This window comes from Haliotis asinina, chromosome 14 (assembly GCF_037392515.1).
Source record: "Haliotis asinina isolate JCU_RB_2024 chromosome 14, JCU_Hal_asi_v2, whole genome shotgun sequence".
Taxonomy (NCBI): Eukaryota; Metazoa; Mollusca; class Gastropoda; order Lepetellida; family Haliotidae; genus Haliotis; species Haliotis asinina.
This window is the reverse complement of record NC_090293.1, coordinates 33,476,985-33,504,983: the sequence shown is the minus strand read 5'-3', so window position 1 is coordinate 33,504,983 and position 27,999 is coordinate 33,476,985. Positions and strand designations below refer to the sequence as shown.

The following is a 27,999-nucleotide window of genomic DNA, read 5'->3' as shown; positions in this document are numbered from 1 at the left end:
CATGTATATCATATGTCCCCTTCCCTGTATTGCTGACTCCCACCGCCATGAGTACAATTTCCTGTTCCAGTATTGCTGACTCCCAGCGCGGTCTCATCATGCCACTGTCAAAGGGCAACCGCGTCAATGAAGTCAAGAACTCCGTGTTTATTGGGATGTCGGGCAATTTGGGTGTCGGCACTACATACACTATGTGGAGCTATAAAGGGCCAGTAAAGCCAGTACACACGTTCAACAGATCATTCCCAGACAGGAGACCGTGAGTACATGTCCACTATACCATTTATCCAGCATCACCTACTACATGTTTTTTCCCACAAGCATGATGTAAAGCCTTTAAGCGTTATCTTCAGTGTACGCCGACGATGTGGTCATTCCTGCCCTGTGCAATTTGTCTGAGAGGTTTACGTTCTCAGTTGTGGTGGGTGTTATCAAAAATGCGTCATTGTGAGTGAGTGAGCTTAGTTTTGCGCCGCTTTCTCAGCAGTACTATTTATATATATGGCGGCGGTCTGTAAATAAGTGAGTTTGGACCAGACAAGCCAGTGACCAACAGCATGAGCTCAATTGGGAACCGATGACAAGCGTCAGCCACGTGGAACTGACTACCAATCCCGTTAGTCGCCGCTTATGACACGCATGGGTTACCGAAGATCGATATTCTAATCCGGACCATCAATGGTATAATTACATTGTGCCATTTGGTAACATCAAGCCACGTAAGGGTCAGACAGGAGGCCATCACATTTAGGCATCGAGTATGGCCTCCATTAAAGACCGCTTCAGTGAGATCAGACTACACAATCAGTTGTAAATGACTGAAAAACTGTTCTGAACATCGAATCTATGCAAGGCGCTGTAGGTCACCACGCTACCTAGTATAGTGATACACCTTCAGTTGGTGGCGATCTACAGACAATTTTTATGTTGCAGTGTCCTAAATATACTGAACAGCTAAAGAAATGCACGTTCGCAGAAATAAAATCTCAAAGTTAGCTTTGTTTTCTGTTTAAAAACTTGGAACTACTAAAATAGTTACGTTTCTTTTGCTGTTCAGTATAGCATGTAATTTTAAGTTACATGTTCGTTGTAAATCTCTATGATGTACTAGTTTTACTGTCTTTTGGCGACACCGCCGCCATGTAGCGGGAATATTGCTGAGCTCGGCGTGAAACTCAACTCACTCACTCCTCAATCACTGTTGCCAAAGTTACTTTAATTTTTCCTCACTCGCTCTGAGCATCGAACCTACTATTTCGAACATAGTTTCAATTCCTTACATGGGTACAATGTGTGAAGCTCACTCATTTCTTGAATATCCCACCTTAGTATTGCAGGTGTATTGTTTGAAACTGTAATTGATCACTCACTCAAACGTTTAAAGAATGCTTATTATTCACGCATGGGTGACCTTAACGCTGCAACATACTTTTTAACCTAAGGCATGTGAAGCTGTGCTATTCCTATCAGACACACAATATCTGCAGCGCTATAGCTATGACTTCGTGTGACTGTCGTCAGCTCGAGCTTTACATTAAATATGACTGTCAGTTAGTTATGCATACTCTGGTACCCGTTAAGGTCCCGGGGTAGAATAGGTCTTCAGCAACCCATGCTTGCCATAAAAAGGCGACTATGCTTGTGATAAGAGGCGACTAACGGGATCGGGTGGTCAGGCTTGCTGACTTGGTTGACACATGGCATCGGTTCCCAATTGCGCAGATCGATGCTTATGTTGTTGATCACTGGATTGTCTGGTCCAGACTCGATTATTTACAGACCGCCGCCATATAGCTGTAATATTGCTGAGTACGGTGTAAAACTAAACTCACTCACTCACTGCATACTCTGGCTTATCCTTTATCAAAATGAATCATCTCATAAAAGCGTGTAGGGGCCATGGGTGGCCTCGTTGCTAAGGTTTGTGCTCGTAGCACCAAAAACCCGGGTTCGGTTTCTCACATGGGTGCAATGTGCAGAGCCATTTTCTGGTGTCTCAGATACTGCTGGAATATTGCTAATAGCAGTGAATAGATATTGTGATATGTATTTGTTCAATTCAGAACTGATCCTTTGCAAGGCTTCGTCTTCTACAACGGACCTACCTACGTCACCAACTGCTACTTCAACGACTTCGCTCACTGGCACTGGAACACTACATGGGATAAAGTCTATGAAATCCCTGGATATCGAACTGGAGGCGCACTTGGTTTCAAGAGAACCAGCATGCCTGTCTTCAATCCTAGAAGCTCAGTATCCGGTCTCAAGTTTGGATTCTGTGATAAGGTGGGTTGGTACCCTTATGGCAAGATGCGCTAGATACCGCAGGTCAGACATGAGATCATCAATCCCCAGCTGTAGCCAGTATTTACCCTGGTATCCAAAATACAGAAACTGAAATCTGAAGATCCTGCTTAGATTTGGCCTTCTGCAACCCATGCGTCTCTTGAGAGGCGACTAACAAGGCAGGATGATCATGACCGCTGACTTGGTTGACACGTTGTCGTATCTCAGCTGCACTGAACAATGCTTATGCTGTTGTCCTAATCATTGGATTGTCTGGTCCAGACTCGATAAAACACAGACTGGAGCTTTGAGAGGCATGTTGTCCAAAATGCTATTTACACACGCTGTCACATTACCTGTTTACCATGCAAACCTTTTCTTCCCAACAGTCGGAAGGAAACAGAGTATTCGACGGCAACAACACCACCCCCGGATTTGAGAAGGACGGCGAGGGGAAACAGCAAATATCGTTTCACGACTTTGACGGGAGCGTGACGGGCATGATCAACTCGCAGGTTGTCAAGAACAATCCGTTCTTTACCACACCCAAGTGTTCCTTGAGGGACAACTGGAACATGGCCGTATGCCCCCACAAATACGTCAAGGTGAGCAGAGTAGGTGATGACACCTAAGATCGACAAGTAGCCTGAATCATTGGCATCAGTCTGCCATTGCCAATGCATGTGAATTAAACCCGTGAAGAATTGATCTTCAACAGTCCATGGTTGATGTAAGAAGTAGTATGGGGAATGGCGGATCTATTGGGCAAATTCAGTTCCCACTAACCTCTGAACATCATGATTCACGAGCAGAGGCGTTGTTTGATGTCCTTTCCAATATCCAACAACCTAAAAGCATGCAAACATGCATACGAAGACAAACTTCTTTCGTGTCCATGTGGAAGGAGTCGCTAGGTTTGTGCGTTGATATCTTCTCGTTGACTGGTATGCAGTGTTTCCAGGTTTCCTCCCGACCTTCCAGACAAACACCATGGCTAGCGAAAGGTAGGTCCCCTTTTGGGCGGATTCTAGCAGCTGCTCAAGCTTATGCATGACCAGAAGGTTCTCTTGTTCCACTTCTAGCCAACAACACGGTTGACGGTCGTAGAAGTCATGGATGGTCGATAGGTATTTCGTTAGAAAGAACTACATACCTTTTCTTACACGCCTGGTGCGGGATGATGAATGTACACACGTCACAGTTCATCCCAGGCACGTTCACCTGGGTCTGGCCAATCCCTCTGTCCCTACACCCTGCTGCTTAAGGAATTCCCCGACAATCTTAGCCCAAGCGTCGGTCGACCATTTATTAAGACACACGACACAATTTACATCAGCGGCCATATCTTATCCATCTGAACTATAGATATGTTGGTTTTAGTGGTGTACGAACTTCAGGTCTCCTACAGAGGAATACGGCTGTCCCTTAAACGTCGACCGTCGGTGCTCCTGGATATCCTTACATTGTTAACATGAAGTGTTCTGAAGATCTGCCTGATTGTTTTTCCATACTTTTTAAGTTTGTAAAACATTCAATTCTGTATATTTAAAAAAAACCCGAAGATTTTACTACTTTTAAAAATGTTACCAACAGCCTGAACCTTCATTAATGATTCAGTAATTTGGCTCATGATACCATTTCTCCTTTTTTCAAGGTTAACATTTATACCGATATTTGGAGACTGAGTAAACAGCCTGTCACCTTCATCCGAGATGACGCCCATGAACACCCATTCGCAATGAACAGTGAGTTCCCTTTCTTTATATTTGTGACGGTATGTGGGCATGTGCCTAGTGCTCAGGTGACAAATCAATTACATTATATCACGTCGTGCTCGGACAGTCCTTGGAAGGATGGCCGTTTTCAGCAGCTTGAATTCTGAGAGTTTGTAGGATTTCAGTCCATCCCCACAACAAAACACATGTGATACAACTGGTTTCACTTTAAGCAAGTGAGTTTGTTCAAAAGTCGATCACAGAAAAATATTAACATAATCACCTTTGTTATTTTCTCAGGAAATCAGGGCAGAGGATACAATTTCATGGTTAACAAGACCTACACCGTCCACTTCAACAAAGCAATACCTAAACAGTTCAAGATGGTGGCGTTAAACATGGAGAGGTGAGGAATCTGTCAACACTGTGATAGATAAGGACCTAACAAGTTATGTCACTCCTCAGTTCTAATTTGCATTCGGCGACCATCGTTGATATCAGTTTGGCTCTGCCATGTTCCCAGTGTCGTGCTTAGCTTTTCGTATCATTCTGTTATCGCCGCCATGGCAAGGTCGGTTGATAGGGTAGTCTATTGGTTAAAGCGTTCGCACGTCACACCGAAGAGTCGGTTTCGATTCTACGCGGGTACAACGTATGAAAGCTTATTTCTAGTGTCCCCTGCCGTGATATTGGTGGAATATTGCTAAAGCGGCGTAAAACTAACTCACTCGCACACTTTGACGACCAAATAGAAATTTGAACCACACATCCGGCTTCAGAGTCTGGTAATAGATATTATAGTACAGATCTATGTTCAGCCAATCATAGGTCTACCTGCAGTTAAAATCTCGAACATGACTATAGTACTATAGTCTGAGCACATCGGTGTAATGAATGTATAATATTAGCACATTTGATCATCACTGTGTTTTAAACTCGTGAGGTTTAGAACTGGACTTCAGTAGCCCATGCTTATCGACAGAAGCGACTCAGGCTCGCTGACTTGGTTGATGGATATCATCGTATCCCATTTGCGCAGGGCGATGCTCATTAAATTGATCACTGGATTGTTTGGTTTAGAAACCCCGACCTTATAGCTGGAATGTTGCAGAGAGTGGCGTTAAATAACAAATACACAAGAAGAAAGCAATCATAAAAAAATGTTTGTATTTCAGAGGAGACGTCATTCGTATCGGCGTATGCATGCCCAAAGACACGACAACATTCGAGCTGTCAAGCAGGTACCCTTTCTACAACAAATGGCGGCCACCGCGAGAGGTCGCCACTATACAAGAACTGGATGCTGATACTTCCGGTGCGGTGTACTTCTGGGACAAACAAGTTGGGTAAGTTTGCTCCGATCCAGAGAGGGAGTGCGTAAGTTCAGTTCAGTTGCGCAGATCGATGCTCATGTTGTTGATCACTGCATTGTCTGTTCCAGACTCGATTATTTACAGACCCCTGCCATATAACTGGAATGTTGTTGAGTGCGGCGTAAAACTAAACTCTTGGCGTTATTACTGACTATCCCTGTTTCACAGCATGGTCTTCATCAAGCTGATGTCAAATGAGACTCGAACTGAGAGGCAGATGCTGTGCCCCAACGGAAAATGTCCACACTTCAACATCGTGAGAAAAGACGGAGGCAACACTGCAGACTGTCGGCAGTCAGCCTATGGCCCTTACGTCAGACAACCAGAGGTACTGAATATACGCTGAATAAGCATAGACCCGTGAAGGTCCCGGGGTAGTTTAGGCCTTCAGAAACCCATGCTTACCATAAAAGGCGACTATGCTTGTCGTAAGAGGCGACTAACGGGATGGTTTGGTCAGACTCGCTAACTAGGTTGACACATGTCATCGGTTCCCAATTGTGCAGATCGACGCTCACGTTGTTGATCACTGGATTGTCCGGTCCAGACTCGATTATTTACAGACCGCCACCATGTAGCTGGAATATTGCTGAGTGTGGCGTAAAACTAAACTCACTGACTCACTCACCGAATATATATATAATGATGTAAGGGAGACCGGGGCCAATCACGCGTCAATTGTAACAAGGGGTTATTACTCACGAAAAGGTTTTTTGCTCAAGTATTGTAAAGGTGCGTTCAGTTATTTCCCTTTGCTTCACTGCGGTACACATCCAGGCGTTTTTTCCGATGCTCGCTCATGGCGAGATACATTGACGAAAACGCGTTTTTCACAAGGGTAAGTGATTTTTTTTTTCAAAAAACGTAAGAAAACAGTCTTAATGTTACTTGGTATGAAATATTTGAGAAGTCTAGAGTCATTAATATTATTACCGTTACTACTGACCCCATGTAATTCTTTCCTTGTGTTATGATAATGAAGCAAATTATGGTGGTTTAATGCTTCGTCCTTGCTAGTTTTATGGTAGTAAACATTTTCAGTATTGGCCCTCGGATGAAAGTTTTGGTGTTAATTTTTGGATTAAATTCTGGGCATACCAATACAAGAACCAAACATATTTTAAATGTCGATGATGATAAAAGTTCGATGCCAACCTCAATTGATCAAGATCGATTTTATTTTGAGGATTTAGTTCTTTCTGGAAAATATACAGATCGTTACATTTCAACCTTCTTTGTCCCACCTAACTGTTACAATTGCACCGTGCTAGGGGTCCAGTTTAACAACGGCAGTCATTGCACCTAATTCGTAATGACTTTGCAACGACATAATGGTGAACCTTAAATGACATTGAGGTTTAAAACCAAGATGACAATGAACTAGTGAGTACCGATTAACTTTGTTTTTTCTTCACAACTGCGAATCTCATTGGTTGATTAGTAATGTGTAAATCCCTGTGCAGGAGGCCACAGTACAGACCGCAGCGCCCTCTTGTGTCAAGGCATCATCAAAGGTAGGTAACTCTATAATGGGTGACAAATGTAATAGGTCCATATGCATATCATACGGAACGAGTGTGTGTGTTCGCTAGGTTTACCGTCGCTATAATGTCACTGTTACGGCATACTTTCAGTTGGATGTCAAGGTTACCGCGGTGAAATCCACCTGCAAATGTAAAGTGCTCTTGCCCGATACTCAATTCTTTTTGTTTGACTGTTACGTAACCCTCCACTCGGCAATATGTCGTATGACATCCGTCTCTGAACAATCAAATGTGGACCAGTCAGTCTAGTGATCGACAGCGTGAACATCCATCTGCGCAGCTGGCGTGTTAGCCAAATCTGTGAGCATGATCAACCGATCCCTTTAGTCGCCTTTTGCGACAAGCATGGGTTCCTGAAGATGAATTCTTATATCCGTAATTTCAGTCCTTACATCAGAACAAATGTTCTGGATGTTCACTGGATTATATTACTGAAAGTGTTCTACATTCTTTATACAAAGAAAGGTTTCCATAGCCGGCCAAAAATGCCATAATGTGTAAATATATTTTGTTTTCTCCAAAAGGGCATTGGCGCCGGTGAGACTCGACCTACGACTGTTAAACTGACCAGTGACCGAGGAGAGGACCATTGTCCACCTCGTGCCGAACCAGGTAGCGTAGCACCTCTCTTCACACCGACATGGGCACAATGGGCCGATCATAAGTTTAAATTAGAATTATTTGGAACTGACTACCCGACATTTTATTGTGTGGCATGTAGTCTTCAAAAATATACTTGACGTAGTGTTTGTAATGAATGTACACTTGGGCTATGTATTTTTCGTTACACTGCTAACAAACCCCAGTAGTAGGTCGCGTCAGCTAACCATTTGACTGGACCAATTAGAAACAGCTTACCAAATAGCGAAAGGTAACATTCGCACATACCGTTTAACGTTTGTACTCGAACTAATTCCAAATGCCATTTTCCACACGATCGTTTCCGAGTGACATACATGGAGGACGCCATTATTCACAACAGTGAATCAACAGTCGCTGAAAACAGCCTTGTCAGTATTCCAGGGTGTCATCTTGCGGACTTTATAAGCTAATTGTAACAGTGTCATCAGAAACCCCTAAACATTTTTCAGCAGGTCAAATAATATTTGTGTCTATGCCGAGTTTCGTTTGGTGGGAGATGAGTATCCGTGACAGGGGAAGAGAAGATCCAAAAACATTTGTCCTGCCCAACCCAAAATAGCGGCCTTTGTCTGATTTGTTAAATGCGTTCGGCCGTCCCGCGTTTGATTTCCCGGTCACAGGTAGCTCAAAGGTTAGCTAAAGCGACCTTCTACTAGAGTTTGTTCGACAAAGTACAGCTCCATGCAATAAATAATACTGAGCCTCTGTTTACTTGGACTGGCTGTTTCGGAGTTTATTTACCGAATGCATATAGCTGATTCAAACATGACAGCATTGCTAAATTACAGCAAAAATATCACTTCACAACTTTCCGAAACATGATTATCCAGAGAGAGTTTTAGCTAAACCACGGGGTCTATTACAGCCACCTGGGCAGAGATGTCAGCATCTGCAGCTGGTGCGACCACCTTGAGCGTCGATAACATTTTGGCAGCGGTGGCCCATAAAAAAAATGAAGATGCCGAGTTCTTCAGGAATGATTTGATACTCTTGCTGAAGAGCTGGTTGTTCTTGTAGTGCATGAGGTGGCGGATTACGCTGTCGCAAGCGCCGATCAAGAGAATACCATACATGTTCAGTGGGGTACAAATCGATTGACCATGAAGGCCATGGTGAACCTGAGCACTGTTTTTCTGGAGGAAGTCATGACAAACACGTGCAAAGTGAGGTCGTCCCCTGTCATGCTGGAAAGACCGCCGTTGAACGTTGCCAAATCGTGTCTCCATAACCAGCCCCATTCAAAACACCTGTCACGTGCACAAGATCTGTCAGGCCATTATGATGGATATTTACCAACGTCATGACACTTCCATCACCGAATCTACTGACCTGGGCCTAGATTTTCTACGCTCTCATAGCGCTAAGATAGTCGTAAGTGCCATACATTATCATTCAGTTACGACTGTCGAAAATCGAGGCCCAGCTGTACAGTTGAGATGTAATTTTATGGAAGATCAGCGTCGCTATTCCACAATAGCGACGTTTCGGTATACCTTATTATACCGTTTGTAACGTTCCGACGCCTATATAGACGTGAATGTCCATCAGCACGTCCGAGACGAAAGCGAGACTCACCTGAGGACAAATTATCTCCACCTCACATGCGACCATCTTACTCGCAGTCTGCACCATTGCAGACCTGCAGTCCGGTGAGATTGTCTCAAGACGTTTCGTCGAACAGGTCCGATGGCCACCGAAAGTCGGAGATTCGGCGCTGTCCTGGTGGTTTTGGGGTTGATGTGGATGTTTGGGTCGTGGTGCGTATAAACGAAGATGTTTCAAACGAATGTAGCGATCCATAGCCGTCTGCCTGACCTGAGTCTATAATCAACACTCCCAGGATTGTCGTATCAGATCCTTAGGTTTGAGATGGTCTGTCTTGACACGCCGAAGTACCTTGCCGGCTGATGCTGCGATGCCCTTCCTAGATGGTCGATCGCCTTGTTGAATTGAACTTCTGTCAGTCCTAGCATTCTTTTGTCGTCTATAGTGGCTTAAAGCAACTGGTGTACACTACCGTTGTGTTTAAGGTTTGCAATCATACGCTTCAGCTCGAGGTGATGCCCAGTGCCATGATAATCGGGCGATGTATGGCGATTCACTACAAACGTGAGTGTAACGTTACATTTCTGTTGAACGTTTCTAGTGTTAAACGGTTAGTTGGCGGCCATTCCTCAACATGTTGGGATTCAGCATGGACTGGTTGGTGTCACATATCATGTTTTTTGGTTGTTTTTTTTTCATTTTTGAAGCGTATGTTTTGCACTCCGTTCTCAAGTTTATTGTTCATCCACCCATGATTCGTGTCAGAATTGGTCTTCGATTGATGCTCATGATGCCAGTTGCCAAACTATGGATTGTATGGTCCACACTCGATTATCAGCATGCTGCCACCACAAAATACCCGTGAGTGCGGCATTGTTACACAGTATCGTAAGCATCGAAGTGGTTTGGTTGTGTATTTGGGATGCTAGGTCCATGGTCTTGGTCCGTTATGGTCACTGGTCTAGCTGGTCCTGCCCTGACTTTACCATAGCAGATATAAATATGTATTTATATATATTTATATAGCGCCAGTGTCCAGATCACCTGCTCAAAGACTCTTTGTTTCTGTCCCCTGTCGGTAATGCCCAGTCGGGGATCAGGTTTAACTGATGCCACTTAACAACTGTGTGTTTCAGCTCCTGAACCACAGTCCAGTCAGTCCCGAGGATGTGCTGTGGACAACTGGCGGAGGGACATGAATGACATGACCATACAGCTCCAGAAATCCCTGACCAGGGGCTTCTGTGTCCAGAGATGTGGTCAGAACGGCTACAGATATGCTGGCCTGCAGTACAGCTTTGAATGTCGATGTAGCAACAGTTTCGGTCTGTACGGTTCTGGTGAGGGTTGTACCAAGGAGTGCAGCGCGAAAAATGGGATCTCCTGTGGGGGCGGCTGGAGGAATGAGGTGTTTGCCACGGGTGCAGGTGAGTCTGTCGAGTTTGAAACCGTTTGATCTGGTGTTCTAACGACTTTAGATATGGGTCTGGATGCCTAGCAGGATCGATCGTTACATACGTATACACAGAGAACTGTATTAAGCACCACCTGACATATCTCTGTCTGAACCCTTTGGAGCATATTTGGGAGAGCACTGGTCGTTGCGTGCAACAAAAGGGATCCTCCTGTACAGAACCTGGCCCGACTGTAAGCTGCTTTAGACTGCCCTTTCAGAGGATCAGGACTCTGACTAGGTGTATGAGGAGGAATGTAGTGGCTGTCAGTCATTTGAAGATTACACTCCGTATGGACCTTGAATTTTGTAAGACACGCAAAATGGCATTTTGAACGTTCACATTCACCAATCAATTCAGTAAACGTTGTACAGGCATGGTTTTGTATGAAAATCTGTGGGGTTTTTTCTCAGAAGAAAATGAGCAATTGTAATTACAGAAATTTCATGTGAAGAGTTTAGCATGTTTGTGACGGCATCAGCATTATAGTACATAACTATCATTAGTCAGTATGTGATCCCCCACCTTCTTTGGTGTTAGGTCCCCCTCTTTTAAGGGGGAATCCTCCCTTTAATCTCAGATTCCTGGATGCAACACTGATTAGAAAATCAACTTGGATTTTAATGAGTCAAAGGATCATAGTGATCAGAAAACCTCATGCTTTCCATCATGGTCAGAATGAAAGGTTTTCAACATGTGCATAAAACCTATCATTGCAAAAATACGAGGGGGTGTTTTAGTTCTTTGTGCATAGATGATGAGTGCATGTCTATATCATGGTGAGAACTATTCCAGGAATCTTACCATTGCGATAAATATTACGATTAAAACGTAACATACTTTTAGAAAAAGCAAGAGTGTGTTTACTGATGTGTTACCATTAGATGTGTTGTTTAGTTTAATACTTTCATCTTCATCAAGAATGACGACTTAAAGCTTTTAGTTGAAGTGTGTTTTTGGATGGCGTAATAAATATCTCTTCAGTTGCCCCCAGTGCATGGCCAAGTTGTGGTCCGGGATCTCGTGGTATTGTCTATGGCGGAAGGTGCTATTATGTTGGACAGGATCGACTCAACTTCATGTACGCTCAACGCGCATGCGTCAAGATGGGCGGTAACCTGGCAACTGTGTCCTCAGAAGCTCAACATGTACGTGTTCTGGCATCTCCAACATGGTTGTTTTCGTAGTAGGCATCCGGCGGTGAGGTAGCCTAGTGGTTAAAGTGTTGGCTCTTCACGCCTAAGAGCCAGGTTTGATTCCCCACATGGGTACAATGTGTGAAGCCCATTTCTGGTGTCCCGACCGTGATATTGCCAAAATATTGCTAAAAGCATCGTAAAACTATACTCACTCGCTCACACATGGCGAGTATTGTATAGTGTTGTTTTAAAGAACAGTCACATACTTGTATATTTTGGGGGGTTTGGACAGATAAGTGACCCGTGAAGGTCCCGGGGTAGAATAGACCTTCAGAAACTCATGCTTGCCATAAAAGGCGATTAGCGGGATCGGGTGGTCATTCTCGCTGACTTGGTTGACACGTCATCGGTTCCCAATTGTGCAGATCGATGCTCATGTTGTTAATCATTGGATTGTCTGGTCCAGACTCGATTATTTACAGACCACCGTCATGTAGCTGTAATATTGCTTAGTGCGGCGCAAAACTAAACTCACTCACTCATTGGACAGATATGTTCGTTTCTATGCTTACTTACATTAAGTTGACATCGATACATGTGTTTTAATCTTAAAGCTCATTTGGATACGTAAGTACTATAACATACGTTATGTATCACTCATGGCCTACAACACTGCTTGGTATTAGGTTCTGACTTTTTCTGTGCCGAGTGTCAACGTACTTTGGATTTCATGCAAATATGAATATAAAGTAATAACTTCAATCACATGACATCTAATCTTAGCAATAGGCAGTTATCATTCTAAGAAGATATACGACCCCCATTCATAGCCACACGAAATTATAGTAAATATATTATATTATAGTTATTAAGTCGACAGAAGGTACGGCTGGTATTTAAGTTATGTAGTGATACTTGTAAACCAGCTAACAATTTCACGTTGTCACAACGTTAGGCTTTGTTACAGGTACAGTGTGAACTGTAGAAACAAAATTTACGTTTTCACAACGTTGTGGCCTGACGGTCATTTTTACAGTACTTTCGAAAACATACAATCACATAGAAGTAAGCGTTCATGTTTGTCTCCCGCTGAAAAACTTTACCAAAACGTTTGCTGTTAAGTGTATGTTCATTTTAGACTGAAATCAAGGCATACCTTGGGCAGAGTCCGTTTCACATTTGGATTGGTTTGACGGATATTGCCAAAGAAGGAGCATTCGTCTTCATGGATGGCACGCCAGCTACATATGTCAACGACCTCAAACCCGACGATAAACGAATCTACGACGACTTTGTCGGTACGGTAAATTCCTACAACTTGCTTTAGATCGTATTAGCGGAGAAAGAACAGGGCTTGATTTTCGGAGCGCTCTTAGCGCTAAGACAGTCGTATGTGCCATACATTAACATTAACTTGACACTATCTTAGCACCAAAAGGAGGCTTCGAAAATCTAGGCCCAGGATCATAAAGAAAACAAGCTTAAGGAAGGTGTTCCTTAAAGGTACTATTTCACACCACACGTCTATAGAAAAGAACAGTGCATTTCCCTCGATAATACTATTTATTAGCTCTCGTGAAAGATGCCATATAATTTATGCGTATTTGGATTGCAATGTAACATAAACAGTTGAATTAATGCAACGTTGCATTAAATGGAACCGCCATCTACTGGTCAAATGTGATTTGTTTGAAACGAACTCCATATGTTCTGTCCCTTTGGGGCGCTCTCTACGATTATCCAATAAAGGCGTACGCACAACATGTGATGGAAACCAGTTCGGCAGACACCACGTGCTACAGTTTTTGATTTTCGAAGCAACTGTTTACATTCCATGTATTGCAAGTGTTCTGTTTGGAAGCTGTTCGCCATGAGGTTTCTGTTATCGACTTTAGGCAACTGGTGTGGGATAATAAGACTTTTATTGCATCACTAGGAAGTGAAAGTGACTGCATGTTTCCCAGTTAACAAAAATATTGTCGAAAATGTGTGACATTGTGCCTTTAAGAAACGATATGCATAACGTCAGCCATTTTGATGTTGCATAGATAAGAAATAACATTTGTCTTATAGAGTCGATGCCTTCCGTGTTTCAGTTATGGACGTTGGTGCAGACTACAAGTGGCGTGGACGACGATGGCAACACGAAAACCGTTACCTCTGTCAGCTGCCAGTGACTCCAGTAATTACTCAGTTTGGTAAGGAATGGGAAAGAGGAGACGGTAGCACTGTGGATAATATTGTAACCTATTTGTAAAAGGGGGTAGCCTGATGGTAAAAGCGTTCGATCGTCACGCCGGGTTCGGTTTTCCTTCCCCTCCATGGCCAAAGTGCCAGAAGTCCATTTCTGGTGTTGCCCGTGAAGATCCGGGTTAGAATTGGTCGTCAGCAACCCAGGCGTGCCATAAAATTTGACTATATTTGTCGTAAGCGATGGTCATGCAGTTGATCACTGCATTTTCTGGTCCAGATTCGATTATTTACAGACCGCCGCCATACAGCTGGAATTTTGCTGAGTGCGACGTCAAATAAGAAACAAACTTTGCGAATTGCTGGTGTTGCGGCAAGGTCAGGACGTGCTAACCTGGTGTTAATATTGATTTTGCATTTGTCAGTTCACAGAAATGTTCATAGCTTTAACAAACCTTTTAACACCAAGTTAGACCGTGTACGGCACTGAATTGACGTATGCCATTAGTTTGCTGGAATATTGTTGAGTGCGGAATTAAACAAGAACCACCCAATGTGGCGGCGGTCTGTAAATAATAATCTGGACCCAATAATCCGGTGATCAACATCGTGATCACCAATCTACGCAGTTGACTTACGATGACATTTATCAACCAGGTCAGCGAGCCTGACAACCCGATCCCCTTGGTAGCCTGTTACACCATTCACGGGTTGCTGAGGACCAATTGTAACCCGGATTTTCACGGGAAACGTTTTTCATTTAATTTAACATTTTACCTTTGGTGACCCGTTCCCTAATTATCAGAAAGCTGCGGACCTGACGGTGACGGACACAGACTGGCCAGCAACGGCAGGTGCTACATCATCCTCAACACCAAGACTGACCACGACACAGCAGAGTACCAGTGTTTAACTCGCCAGGGTGTGCTTCCCACCATCACAGATGATGTCGCACAGGTTTGTTAAAATAAACATGTTCGTTTAAAGGCTCGTTGACTTTTGTCGCGGTGAGCTGCCTTTGTGGTTAAAGCTTCAAGTCGTCATGCTGAAGACTCGGTTCGATTCCCCACATGGGTAAAAGGTGTAAAGCCCATTTCTGGTGTCCCCCGCCGTGACATTGCATGAATGTAAGTAATCTCACTCACGCACTCGTTGAGCGTCCGTCTGATGTCAGATTTCTCAGTCCTTACATCAGATATGGGACTATTGTTAATACTGTGAAATATTATCTTGGATGCGTTGATAAAATGACCACGTGGCCACCCAATCAGATAAAAGAGCGAACGTATGGATTGCTTAGTGTCGATAAGGGAGTCCATTAATTAAGAAATACAGTTCGCTCGTGCTTTAACTATAATATACTGAACATCATTGAAAACGCACCACCTGTAAATTTTGAAATAAGGCAATAGAATCTTTTGGAAATGGAAAATTAATGGTGGGAATTTTGATAATAACACACTAGATCGTAAATAACGCTCTACAGTAAAAAACGGATCGTTCGAACACATCATCGAACACATCACATGAAAACAACAAAATTCATGCACATCACACACGAAGGGCACAAACTGCATGCAGAAAGCATGCTGTTCAGGGGTATAAATGACCTTCGGCACAAAACCGTTCTCATTTTCGCAGTACTTTCGTAAGTAAAGTTTTTTCGCCATGCCAAGATTGTCACCAGAGGAACGAGAACAGGCCTTGGGTATGTTGCAGGTCGGCGCTTCAAGCAGAAACATTGCACGACGATTTGGGTGTCATCATTCGACCATTCTGAGGCTTGCTAACAGATACCAACAAACAGGAACCAGCAGGGACCGGCAACGCCCAGGTCAGGCACGTGTTACCACCCCTCGTCAAGATCGAGAATTGTACGGCGCCATATTCGGGATCGAACCTTGCCCGCTGCCAGAACCGCCAACGCTGTCCAGGGTCGACGTGGTTTGATCAGCGCTTCCACCGTCCGACGCCGTCTCCGTGCGGCAGGGTTACGTTGTCGACGCCCTTACGTTGGACCCATCCTGACTGACAGGCATCGCCGTGAACTCCGACAATGGGCTGAACAGCATCGTGTGTGGTTGTTACGACGTTGGCATGGTGTGGTGTTCTCCGACGAGTCGCGTTTTCACTTGCGAAATGCTGACGGGCGTCTACGGGTATGGCGTCGACGGGGTGAACGTTATCATCAGGATTGTGTTGTGCAAACCGATCGGTGGGGGGGGAGGCAGCATTATGGTGTGGGGAGGGATAAGTTATCACCACAGAACCGCTCTGATTGTTTGTCGTGGCAGAGTGAATGCCGTTTACTACCGTGACAACATTCTTCAGAACAACGTCGTTCCCTTCTTTCACCAGCATCAAGATCTGCACACATTTCAACATGACAATGCACGAGCCCACACTGCACGTGTTTCGATACAGTATCTGGCTAACAACAACATTCCTCTACTTCATTGGCCTGCATTGTCACCAGATTTGTCACCCATCGAACACTTGTGGGATTACATCGGCCAACGCCTCGCACGTCGTCCGCAGATCAACAACCTTGGGGAACTCGACAATGCCTTGCAGCAAGAGTGGAATGCAGTGCCTCAGGACTTTATTCAGAGACTTATCCATTCAATGAGGAGACGTTGCACAGCTTGTGTTGCTGCTAACGGGGGTCATACACGCTACTGACTTTCCATTTTGACCCCATCTTTATTTCATTGTCAGCTGCATTAAATCTTCACTGTTTTGCTTGATTGTTTTTTGCTTCTTTTCTTTATCAAACATTGGTCTACACAAATATGTAAAATTTACATAGATTGCTCACTTCTGCTCTTAGAAATCCACAATTTTAGGGGTGGTGCGTTTTCAATGATGTTCAGTATAGTTCAGGACGAAAGTGTGCTTTATTACGCTATATATACATGGTGGTAGAGCGAACTGTATTTCTTTTCAAAGATGCCGTATTTAATAATTTCTAAGCCTAATTTCTATTAATCCATGGCAGAAAACAAACGACGGTGTCTGTGACCTTTAAGAGTCCTCGCACAGGGCTAACTGACGCGCTGTTCTTTTGACGTGTCAGCCCCCTACATTAAGACAAGCGTTACTAGAAAAAATAATGAACAGTTTGGTGACGGTTTATGTCCGGGTTAAATATCTTCTCCAGATCACTTTAATTACACATGTGATTCTGTGATTCTCGTAAACCATACAAGGCAATACGACCGTCTCATTTCTACTACCAACGAAAGTTTAGATCAGTACATTCAGCTGAAGCTGACTTGTCATGCGACATTCCACGATTGCATTGTGGGAATGTAAACATTGCAGACATCACCGTGTCTCTGACGTGACGTCGGTTACATTGTGACGTAATGCAAAAAAGTTCGATTACGAGGGGGTACATTGTCGTCTGATAAAGTATTGTCGGCGCCTTTGATCTTTCACCGAAGCATCTTAGAATTGTCATTAAACGTTTACGCGAACAACAGCACTAGTGGTTGGCAGTGTGATGTGTCGACTTGTCATTTTGTTTAGCGAGAGATAAGAAACCAGCTGCTGGCATTCGGCGCCGACATGGACTACTGGACTAACGACGTTGTGGTCGACAGCGATGACACCGACGAGCGTGTTGACACTTATTATGGTGAGATCATTTTTTTGTGGTAATTATTCTTGTAGTTAAAAAATATTACTATATTTAACTAGATAGATAGGGATAGATACATACTAACTATTTATCAATCTCTCTCTCTCTCTCTCTCTCTCTCTCTCTCTCTCTTATATATATGTGTGTGTGTGGTGTGGTGGTGTGGTGTGGTGTGGTGTGGTGGTGTGTGGTGTGTGGTGGTACACATACTACCTATATTATTTTTCCTTTATTCTTTGAAAGCCGTAAACCATGTCAGATCTCATAGAACTGTTGTTGCACAGATCCGTTATTAAGTCACTGTTATCATGAACACTTAGAGTGATTTTAGTTTTACGCCGCATTCAGCAATATTCCAGCTACATGGCGGTGGTCTGTAAATAATCGAGTCTGGACCAGACAATCCAGTGATAAACAACGTGAGCATCGATCTGCGCAATTGGGAATCAAGTCAGCGAGCCTGACCACCCGATCCCGTTAGTCGCTTCATACAACGAGCATAGTCGCCTTTTATGGCAACATGGGTTGCTGAAGGCCTATTCTACCCCAGGACCTTTACGGGTCGAACACTTAGAAGTTGGTGAGTAATAACAAAGCAAGATTCGTTGCGGATAACAGCTCTTATGATGCAACGTTTCGGTATGGATTCTTATACCGTTGTCAAGGACATCACTGCAGAACGGACTTGCATACATCAAGGGGATTGACAACAACAGTGGACGGTGGTAAAGATATAGTGACAATAAGAGGAAGCCAATAGTCCTTGAGGCAAAAAAAAACAAAATATGGCTGGTTTGTACGAGTTCATTGTATGCAGATGGGATATCATGAATGTAAAACAGGATATTCTTTGAAATCAAACATGGATGTTACCCTGCTGATTGTGTTGTCAGAACTGACCTTCACCTCCTTGTTCAACAAGAAGCCTGCCCGTGCCACTGTGAGGAACGGCGTCGCTTGTCTTCTAGGTTGGTATGCATGGCGTTGTTCTTTGTGTGTACGCGTGCGTGCATGTCCTCTGCAGCAAATAACAGCAAGAGAAAATGTCCATTGACAAAGACGTCCACGTAAAGTGACAATCTATATGAGATGTTTCAAGGATTGTATTACGTACGTCAGCATGATAGATAATATATTTATATTTCATTTCATGACAATATACAAGTTAAGTATTTTCTACGTAGATTAAGATGTTTGTCACATCGCCTTGTACGGTGTGACAAGCGAACGCTTTAACCAGTAGGCTACCCCACCACCCATCATCTCCTTATGAGATGGATGTACAATAAGAATGTCAAATAATGTTTGTGTTATATAGGTGTTTCTCCGGCACTTGAGGTGCGGTGGGATAGCCCAGTGGTTAAGGCATTGGCCTGTGACGCAGAACACCCAGTTCGATTCTCCACATGGATACAATTTGTAAACCCCATTCTCCGCCGCCGTTGTATTGTTGGAATTTTGCTAAAAGCAGCGTAAAATCCATACTCACTATGGTGCTCAGGAACGTTGTCAGTGAACTGTATGCATGTAATAAATCCTGATTATGCTGATGTTGACTACCTTTCTGTTTATTCCAGAATCCACATCTGACAGCATCTGCCCACAACGTAAGATGACAACTTTTGTATCTTATTGTTATATACCGCAGTGAAGTAGGGGGTCCATATAAGACTGACTGAATGAATTTGGTTTTACGCCGTTTTTAGCAATATTCCAACAACATCACGGCGGGGCACGCCTGACATGGGCTTCACACGTTGTAGTGATATATGAAGGTGGATAAAGAAATTTGAAGTGGGAGGGGGGGGGGGGGGGGGGCAAAGAAAGAGGGAGTGGGGAATATAGGACATGTTAGGGGGATATTGGAACTGGGAGGGGAAAACACAAATGTAGGAAGTCGGAGGGGGATATAGGAAGCGGCAGGGAGATATAGGAATTGGAAGGGGATTACAAAAGGTTGGAGGGGATTGTAAGAAGGATGTTTTGCGTCTTGGTGTCCGTCACCTTTCATTTCCAGAGCATAAACTCAAAACCGTTTAAAATCTTTTCCACGAGCTGCTCAAATATTGGTGTAAACGTGAACATGTGCCTTTTTGCTGTTGAGGAATTTCAGAAAGGTTTCGTAATTAGATCGAGCTTTGGGCTCCTTGGGGATCATAACTCAAGACGCTACAATATTCCTCCAACAAACAGATCTGAGCCAAGCATATATAACTTTCCGATTTCTATGAGAACTCTTTCCAGTCAGCGAGGATCGGAGTTCCTTTCATAAGTAAAACTAATAGTCAATGTACCATCAATCAACTGGTACAGTTTTGCCAGTGTTTTCCATTCAAATTTATCAATTTCACTACAACTGACAATAACTGCCTTGTAACCAAGGCAATAAAGCAGAGACATGTGAAGGTCCCGGGGTAGAATAGTCCTTCAGCAACCCATGCTTGCCATAAAAGGCGACTATGCCTGTTGTAATAGTAGACTAACGGGATCGGGCGGTCAGGCTCGCTGACTTGGTTGACACAAGTCATCGGTTCTCCTCTGCGCAGGTCGATACTCATGTTTTGACCACTGCATTGTCTGGTCCAGACTCGATTACTTACAGACCGCTGAAGCTGGAATGTTACTGAGTACTAAACTCACTCACCAATGTAGCAGGCCGCTCCGATAAGACACTGGTTGAAGTGTAGTGAGACTGCATTAGGAGGGAATGTCAGAACAAACGTCTTGAAATGTATACTATACTGAACGCCAAAGAAACGCAAATGTCCAAAAATGAAATCTGAAAAGCAAGCGTTCATGTTTTGCGTTCTTCAAATAATAGAACTTGACAAAAAGTTTCGTTTCTTTTGCTGTTCAGTGTATACAGTGTATAATGAATATACTCGATCATTGACAGACGCATTCATTTTCATCGTTTCACTGGTGAGTAAGGTTTCAAGATGCTTTTGGAAATACTCCATCCCTAGATTCTATGGTACCATGTAATACCATGTGACTAGGGGGAGCTTGTGCAGATCGATTGCCATGCTTCCGGTGACTGTAATGTCTGGTCATGACTTGATGTTTCTATAGACAATGTTGCTGAGTTGCTACTTTACCTAATAAACAAAACAAAACATTCAGAATAGTCGTAAAACACTACACATTCCTATCAACTGAAGTCCATTCAATTTAGCTCATGTCTTTTGCGTAGGACAAAACAATAGTACATTTAGTTTAATAACAACAGTATATTATTTATCAACTTCTACTGTAGTTTCAAAATCAGTTGTGAAGCCGTGAGCTGTAATGCAAAACTAGAAATCAGAAAATTACGAAAAGACACTGGTAATATTAATGCTACAAGAATGGGTACTCACCCAACTTGTTAACAAGTCTTGTGAACACAATGCCGTAAGCCCTTTCTTAGTCCCCACACATCCAGTCTACCCGCAGTTGATCAACTTGTCGTATTTCTTCATCCTCCAGGATAGCTGATGATATATCTCTGTTCCCAGGCTGGAAGCAACATAGTGGATCCTGCTATCTGTACACGGGCAAGATGGCACCCCACTACGACTCTGTGGCTGCTCTGTGTAACCAGTAAGTCACACTACTTTAGAACAGTCGCTGAAAGCAACTAGTAAGTCAGACTTTAGTACTGTGTCTGTGGCTGCTCTATATAGCCAGCAAGTCACACTTTAACACAGTCTCTTTGGCCGCACTGTGTAACAAGTAAATCACACTTGCGTACAGTCAGTGGCCGCTCTGTGGAGGCAGCAAGTCACACTTAAGTAGTCACTGTGGCCACACTGTGTAACCAGAAGTCACACTGTACAGTTAACAGTGCTACAAAAGTGGTTATTACCGTGTATTTTCTCATCTCAACTCTCTTCAAAAGGCTCATATAAAATATCAACTAAGGTAACAACTACCTAGTTGGGATTTCAAGCTTTTTTTCAATGATATCACCGATCAAGTACCATCGTTTAAAGAGGGGAAACTCTGAAAAGGTACCGCTTTGAAATTCTTATTTTTGTCCAAACAATACTAATAAGAGGCAGACATTAATTATGCAATTGGCCAGAAATGAACACTAGAGTAGATTATTATTTCAAATCATAATTTGGAATCAGTCTGCATTATTGAGGCCTCGAACGTCTGTAGTATATCAGTTATTTTGTGTGTGAGATGTGTAGGTTTTATATGACATATTAATCCCGGTATTCCGGTGCTGCATCGTGGATAGCATTACAGCGAAGCTTGTTCATATCGTCATTAAATACTTCCGTCTTGACAGAGATTGAGGAAAACCATTCTTAGCGTTGATAGGGTGTACTATAGGGCTAGTTGTGCACTGGAGTTGTCATATAACCAGGTATATGGGGTTGCAAAGAAATTTACGGTGGGGGGGTGTCTCAAAACCAGTAACCCATATTAAGCCAGGTAGGAAACACAAGCTGGACATTTTTGATAAAAGTGTTATCCGTGGAGCTGTCCCGGAGTTATATGAACGGAAAGTACCACCAACCTGTGCCCAAATACAAGAGGAAATAAGACATCACAAACGTGTCACGTCCAACGTTAGCCGTTCCACTGGTAGAAATGGGGCTCAAATATACAAACAGCGGGGATAATAGACATGCCTTCAGAGAAAAAAATATTCCATTGTGTCCATGCGGGTATCGTATCTAAGGTCCATCGAGGAATATCGAAACCAAGGTTTTCAGTGCGTTTGTCTTGACAAAACGTGGGGAAACAAAAAACACTCAACTGATCGTATGTGGCTACCGTCAGATAACGCCGACGCGCCTACACTGCCGCCAGGAAAGGGCAAGCGTCTGGTCATCTTTCACACAGGCATCTCTGACAAGGATTTGATAGAGGGGTGTGATCGTGTATTCGAGGCTAAGTGCACAGACGGGGATTATCACCATGAAATGAATGGTGAGGTATTCTTGGACTGTTTGAACACCAACTGTTGCCCTGCCTAGACAAACCCAGCGTCATTATTATGGATAACGCCAGATACCATAACATACAGTTTCCTGGTACCATTACTCCTACCATGAGTAGCCTTAAAGCACATATGCGGGAATATCTTACTTCCTGCAATGTGCCTTACAAGCAATCAGAAACCAAGGTGCATTTGTTACAGAAGATATAGCAAAACAGTAAAACCAGTCCATTACTCACCGATGACCTGACTTTCCGACATGGTCACTTTGTCCTCCGTGCAGGCACTGTTAGCTCAACCCCATCGAGCTCATCTGGGCTAATTGCAAAGGGTTCATATCAAGAAACATCACGACGCTCAAACTATCTGATGTCAAGGGCCTGGTCTATGCCTCCTATGCTAGAATTACCCCAAACGTGTGGCAAACGGCTGAAGGTCACGTGCTGAAAATCGAAGGGGACTATCGCAGGTCAGAAGGTGTAAATCACAAAATTGCCCCGTTATCATCCATCTGGATGATTCAGTTGATAACACAAGTACCGATGATGACACTTGGCATTCCAAGTCAACACTACATCTGAAGTCATCGCCATAATGTTAGCTGACCGGCACACCATGATACGTGAACACATCAGTTCTTTTCCTGTCATTATTCTATAAGTAAATTAAATATATACCAGCACAACACAAAACAATGGAAATACATATAATTCAAAACTAAACAAATTATTACATTTCGACACTTATCTGACATACATCGTCAGCAGTATAACGCTCGTTTACAGTTGACCATGTCCTCGGATTCTAATGTCCTGAAATTATTTATGTGCGTATGGTGTTCAGTATTCTCGTACAATGACAACTCTCTTATGAGATGACCCTTTCCCATGCAATGCATGAAAGTCTCTGACTCGGGTCATGTTATGATCTGTTTCATACAACCGTGAACATTGCTGATTTTCTTTTTCTATAGTTTCTGATTTTTTTAATGGTAAACCAGGACTTATCTGTTAAGTCTCCCAAACAACTGTTGCTCAATATAGGTAATGTTTGGTTTATATGCGATATATGGTATGAAACACTTTCCTATATATTATTATAGAATGAGCGCTAAAAACATTTTTTTGTAGTATTGTTTACATTACTTTAGTATCAGATACTCAAGCCTGGGCAACAAGCACTGAACATGAAGGACAAAAAGCCTATGTGTTCCCGCCTTCAGTTCTACCACCTCAAGTAGTATTGTAGATCAAGCAGACCTGAGTGCTACAATTGACTTTGGCCACAGCCAACAGGTCAACGAGAGTCTTGTTTCCGAGTCTAATACAAGATGCTGATTTTTTTTTTCAAGTTTTCCAATTTTTTAAGGGTAAACTAGGACTTATCCGATATTCTCCCAAACAACTGTTGGTCAAGATAGGTAAGGCTCGGGTTATGCGATATATGGTATGAAACACTTTCCTATATATATTATTATAGAATGAGCGCCAAAATCCATTTTGTAACATTGTTTACATTGCTTTTTGTAGTACTGTGGTTGTCTTCGAAGGCAATAACCTAAGTAACCATAGTTAGGATCACTATCATACTGGATACTTTTTCAAAGTGACAACAATAATCGCCTTCCTTTACTTCAAGACATTGACATATATTGCTTTAAGATGTTAAATAGGTTACACATGAGATTTGAAGTTTGTACGTAATTAATGTATACTTGTATTGCTGCATTGCAACAGGGGCGACAGCAACATGGTGACAGTCCACAGCAAGGCTGAGAACGACTTCGTCTACAACCTGGTGAAGGACTTCCACGACGGAAATGGGAAGGATGTCCTCATAGGTAGTTGCAGCACTTGTACACTGTATGGTCTGAATAGTTGAGATTAGTTCCTGCAAAGCCGCCAGGAGAACACATTGCATCAACTATCATTAACACATTTTGTTCTCCATATAGTGATTATTATGTATCCAAGTATGTCTCGTATGTAATGAGTGAGTGAGTGAGTTTAGTTTTACGCCACACTCACCAATATTCCAGCTATATCACGGCGGTCTGTAAATAATCGAGTCTGGACCAGACAATCCAGTGATCAACAACATGAGCATCGATCTGCGCAATTGGGAACCGATGACATGTGTCAACCAAGTCAGCGAGCCTGACCACCCGATCCCGTTAGTCGCCTCTTACGACAAGCATAGTCGCCTTTTGTGGCAAGCATGGGTTGCTGAAGGCCTATTCTACCCCGGGACCTTCACAGGTCTCGTATGTAATGACATTGGTGGGGAGTGAATTGGGTTCCTTACTGTTTAACAGTTTCATGCTATGGTTCAGCTTAATGTGGATAGTATCGTTGACATTATCACTGAGGACAATCCTCAGGAAAAAAATATACTGCCGAGAGGCTTATTGTAATCGGAAGGAAGGGGGCTTAGGGCTCGACCTTCCAATCTGGATTTAAGTCAGGTAAAGAATGAAACTCAGCGTTATCAGAACACAGAAATTATGTAACGTTATGCAAATGGCTAAAGCATGTTTCATGTATAATTTTGAAACACCCACATAGTATTCAGGTAAAAACACCAGCTCGACAATGTCAAAGACATCGTTCCAGTCGTTATGTTCACGCATCGGAGTTTTAGCTAAATATACACATACATTTTCAATTATATTAATGCCATGTTTGCAGAGCTAATGCTAAAAGTCTGCTAAAAACGTCATATGTAAAGATGTGAAACACTAAATGAAGCAGTCTCATTAGAAATACTTAATCATTAGTATTGTATATAATTACAAATGTATACACGGGAGTTCAGGGCATATACGCAGATGCAAGCGTTAAAACCCAGTCCTTAATCATTACGAATCTCTTTTGTAAGCCGAGTCCATTTGTACAAATCCGACTAGTAAATGCTTATCAATTTATGGATTAACTTGCGGTGTGTTTTCATATGGGATACCGTAGCACCACCAACGGCGTGCACAAACGGTTTCGCCGCGTTACACTAGTGCCGTCATGGTCGTTCCACTCCTTACCTGCTAATGGATTTCCATAAATGGCAAATCGCCATCTTCATTTTAGTCAGTACTTTGTTCTGTATCTCACTGCGTTTCCATGTTTGAAGTTGTCTTGTGTTTTGTTGCCAGGTTACCGGTACCGTAGCGTGTTTGACAAGTTCACCTGGCTGGACGGGTCTGACTCCGTTTACGAGAACTGGAGTGACGGACACGGCATGTCTGGACTGACCGGTGGCTACTGCACGAAGATATCCTATTCTGACAAAAATACCTCGTGGAAGAACACTCCATGCGTGGATCAAGACTACGCGGTCGTTTGCAAGATAGCGCGTGACCCTGTAACTTCACAGTAAACATGTATTATTGGAAGTAAACGTGTATTCATCACAGTAAAGATGCGTATTCATTACAGTAAACGTGTATTCTTGACAGGAAAGATGTGTATTTTGGGCAGTAAACATGTATGGAAGGCATATAGTAGAGTAAGCATGGTAGCTGTGTGATTAAAGGGTGGAAGTAACACAGAAGACACTAAGTACCAAGCTCCTGGGCCTAGAGTTTTGAAGCTCTCTTAGCGCTAAGATAGTCGTAAGTTAATGTTAAATATTAATGTATGGCACGTACGACTGTCTTAGCGCAAAGAGAACTTCGAAAACCTAGGCCTTACCATTTATTCTTAGCCTAGTGGGGTAGCCTAGTAGTTACAGGGTTGGTTCCTCGTCGCGCCGAAGACTCGGGTTCGAGTCCCAACATGGGTACAATGTGAGAACCCATTTCTGGTGCCAAGGCGTGATATTGTTGGAGTATTGTTTAAAGGGACGTAAAACTATGCTCACTCACTCAGTCAACCCAAGGGCACATCTTGGCCAGTTCTGCCGAAGCCACATCCTGCTCCACTGGATTTCAGATACGGTAAAGTAACTGAAGGCGGGGAATTGCCAAGGCCCACCGTGAATATATGGGAGACAAGGCAGCAACAGTGCTAAAATGTTCCGTGAATACTGGTGATACAGTAGAGAAGATGGGATCCGTGAGAAGACGGGTTAGAATTGTTCTTCTACGAAAGGTGAGCCTGGTGTCCCCAGCCGTGATGTTCCTGGAATGTTGCTAACAACGGCGTACAACTACACTCATTCCTGTGTGTCTCGCACTTTTGAATGTGCCTCATACTCAAGATCTGAAGGAATGTGAAAAAAGAAACCATGTCTATTTCTGGATGTAGTCAATACAACTTCTGTATGAGTATCTTCAAAATCTTTAAACTCAACACCAACAATAATACTCCATAATAATCCGAACATAACGAGAGAGGGAAAACTCTTTTCTTCTACTCCTTTTGGCATCGAACTTGAATAATAAATAGCCTTCCAACTAAACTGGCATTGTCAAGTGCCACTTATTCTACAGATAATGCATGAACCAGTTTTGATGAGAGCTGAGATCAAATATACTACTACTAAGCGAAAGCGTTTTAATACCGACAATTTGAACTAATGCCAACTACCACCTGAGCAAGAGACCTCACTCCGTAGTTTGAACATCTCCAAGTAAGGAAGTTGTTACCGTCGCATAACGGCCTTGACTCGGCTACTACAGTTGACCGTGCTGATTGTGGTAAACGCCGTCTCGCTCCAGCATCCCCGTGAGGCTTCCATCGACATCCTCGCCATCGACATCCTCACCCCTCATTCTCTTGACATTGAGGAGGCACTTCTCCATGACTATATTGGTCAACCTGTCATTGTTTTGCTTTCATCGGTGTCTTGCAGCATAGGAATATTGAAAATAATCGAAAAACAGTTCACAGCGGGCTCCGTTTTTAGCCATTCCTTTTCATTTCGATATCAGCAGGCTGCGCAAAACGTGATTTGAACACATCATTTCTCTCTATTTTTAACCAAACTCTCTTTTGTCTACATCTACTGCGTGTGTGCCTATCCAATATAAGAATATGTTGACACAGGTGGCCTGTGTAATATTTCAAGTGCCTGTGTTTAAAGAAACTTCGCCTGGATACAAATTTTAACGAAACCAGCCGAAATATACTCAACACCAAAAGAAATGCAATTAGGTTTTTGGTCAACGTTTTAAATAGAAGGCATAAACATGAACGCTTTTTTCTGGAAACTTCCGTTTTTTTTGCTGTTCAGTATGTGGATCTAAAACACCGTTTAATTTTATATAGTATTCCCAGAAATTATTGAGAATCATGTTGCGTCATGTAACTCATTACGTTTATTAACTTCTGGCGTTTTACTTACATAAACATGTTAAAACATCATCCTTTTACAGTCTCAGTCTTGTTTTAGTACTTTGTTAGACCTCCTCGCTCAGCAATGCATGCCTGAATACGCATAGGCACACTACCCATCAAAGTTTGTAGGTAATCGTGTGACAGGGTATCCCAATATTGGACCACCTCGGCCTTCATATCTTCAATATTTCTCAGTCCCTTTTGGTTTATTCTGTCCTTCATGACTCCCAACACATTCTCAATAGGGTTTAGGTCTGGGCTG

At 43.1% G+C, this 27,999-nt stretch overlaps 1 protein-coding gene across 1 annotated transcript in view; it reads left to right on the top strand.

Moving 5' to 3' along the window:
- The window catches only part of LOC137262290 (inactive cell surface hyaluronidase CEMIP2-like), a 43,068-nt gene extending 17,169 nt beyond the window's left edge, over positions 1 to 25,899 (top strand). The window contains exons 17-36 of the mRNA XM_067800106.1: positions 71 to 259; positions 2,064 to 2,286; positions 2,676 to 2,891; positions 3,941 to 4,031; positions 4,302 to 4,407; positions 5,177 to 5,347; positions 5,543 to 5,702; positions 6,838 to 6,888; positions 7,443 to 7,530; positions 10,242 to 10,532; positions 11,544 to 11,707; positions 12,837 to 12,996; positions 13,795 to 13,896; positions 14,694 to 14,845; positions 17,420 to 17,528; positions 18,425 to 18,499; positions 19,109 to 19,138; positions 21,029 to 21,113; positions 24,204 to 24,307; positions 25,613 to 25,899. Coding sequence (XP_067656207.1) covers positions 71 to 259; positions 2,064 to 2,286; positions 2,676 to 2,891; positions 3,941 to 4,031; positions 4,302 to 4,407; positions 5,177 to 5,347; positions 5,543 to 5,702; positions 6,838 to 6,888; positions 7,443 to 7,530; positions 10,242 to 10,532; positions 11,544 to 11,707; positions 12,837 to 12,996; positions 13,795 to 13,896; positions 14,694 to 14,845; positions 17,420 to 17,528; positions 18,425 to 18,499; positions 19,109 to 19,138; positions 21,029 to 21,113; positions 24,204 to 24,307; positions 25,613 to 25,836 — 2,791 coding nt within the window. The 3' untranslated portion in view covers positions 25,837 to 25,899. The remainder of the gene's footprint in view (positions 1 to 70; positions 260 to 2,063; positions 2,287 to 2,675; positions 2,892 to 3,940; positions 4,032 to 4,301; positions 4,408 to 5,176; positions 5,348 to 5,542; positions 5,703 to 6,837; positions 6,889 to 7,442; positions 7,531 to 10,241; positions 10,533 to 11,543; positions 11,708 to 12,836; positions 12,997 to 13,794; positions 13,897 to 14,693; positions 14,846 to 17,419; positions 17,529 to 18,424; positions 18,500 to 19,108; positions 19,139 to 21,028; positions 21,114 to 24,203; positions 24,308 to 25,612) is intronic.
- Positions 25,900 to 27,999: the final 2,100 nt, after the last annotated feature.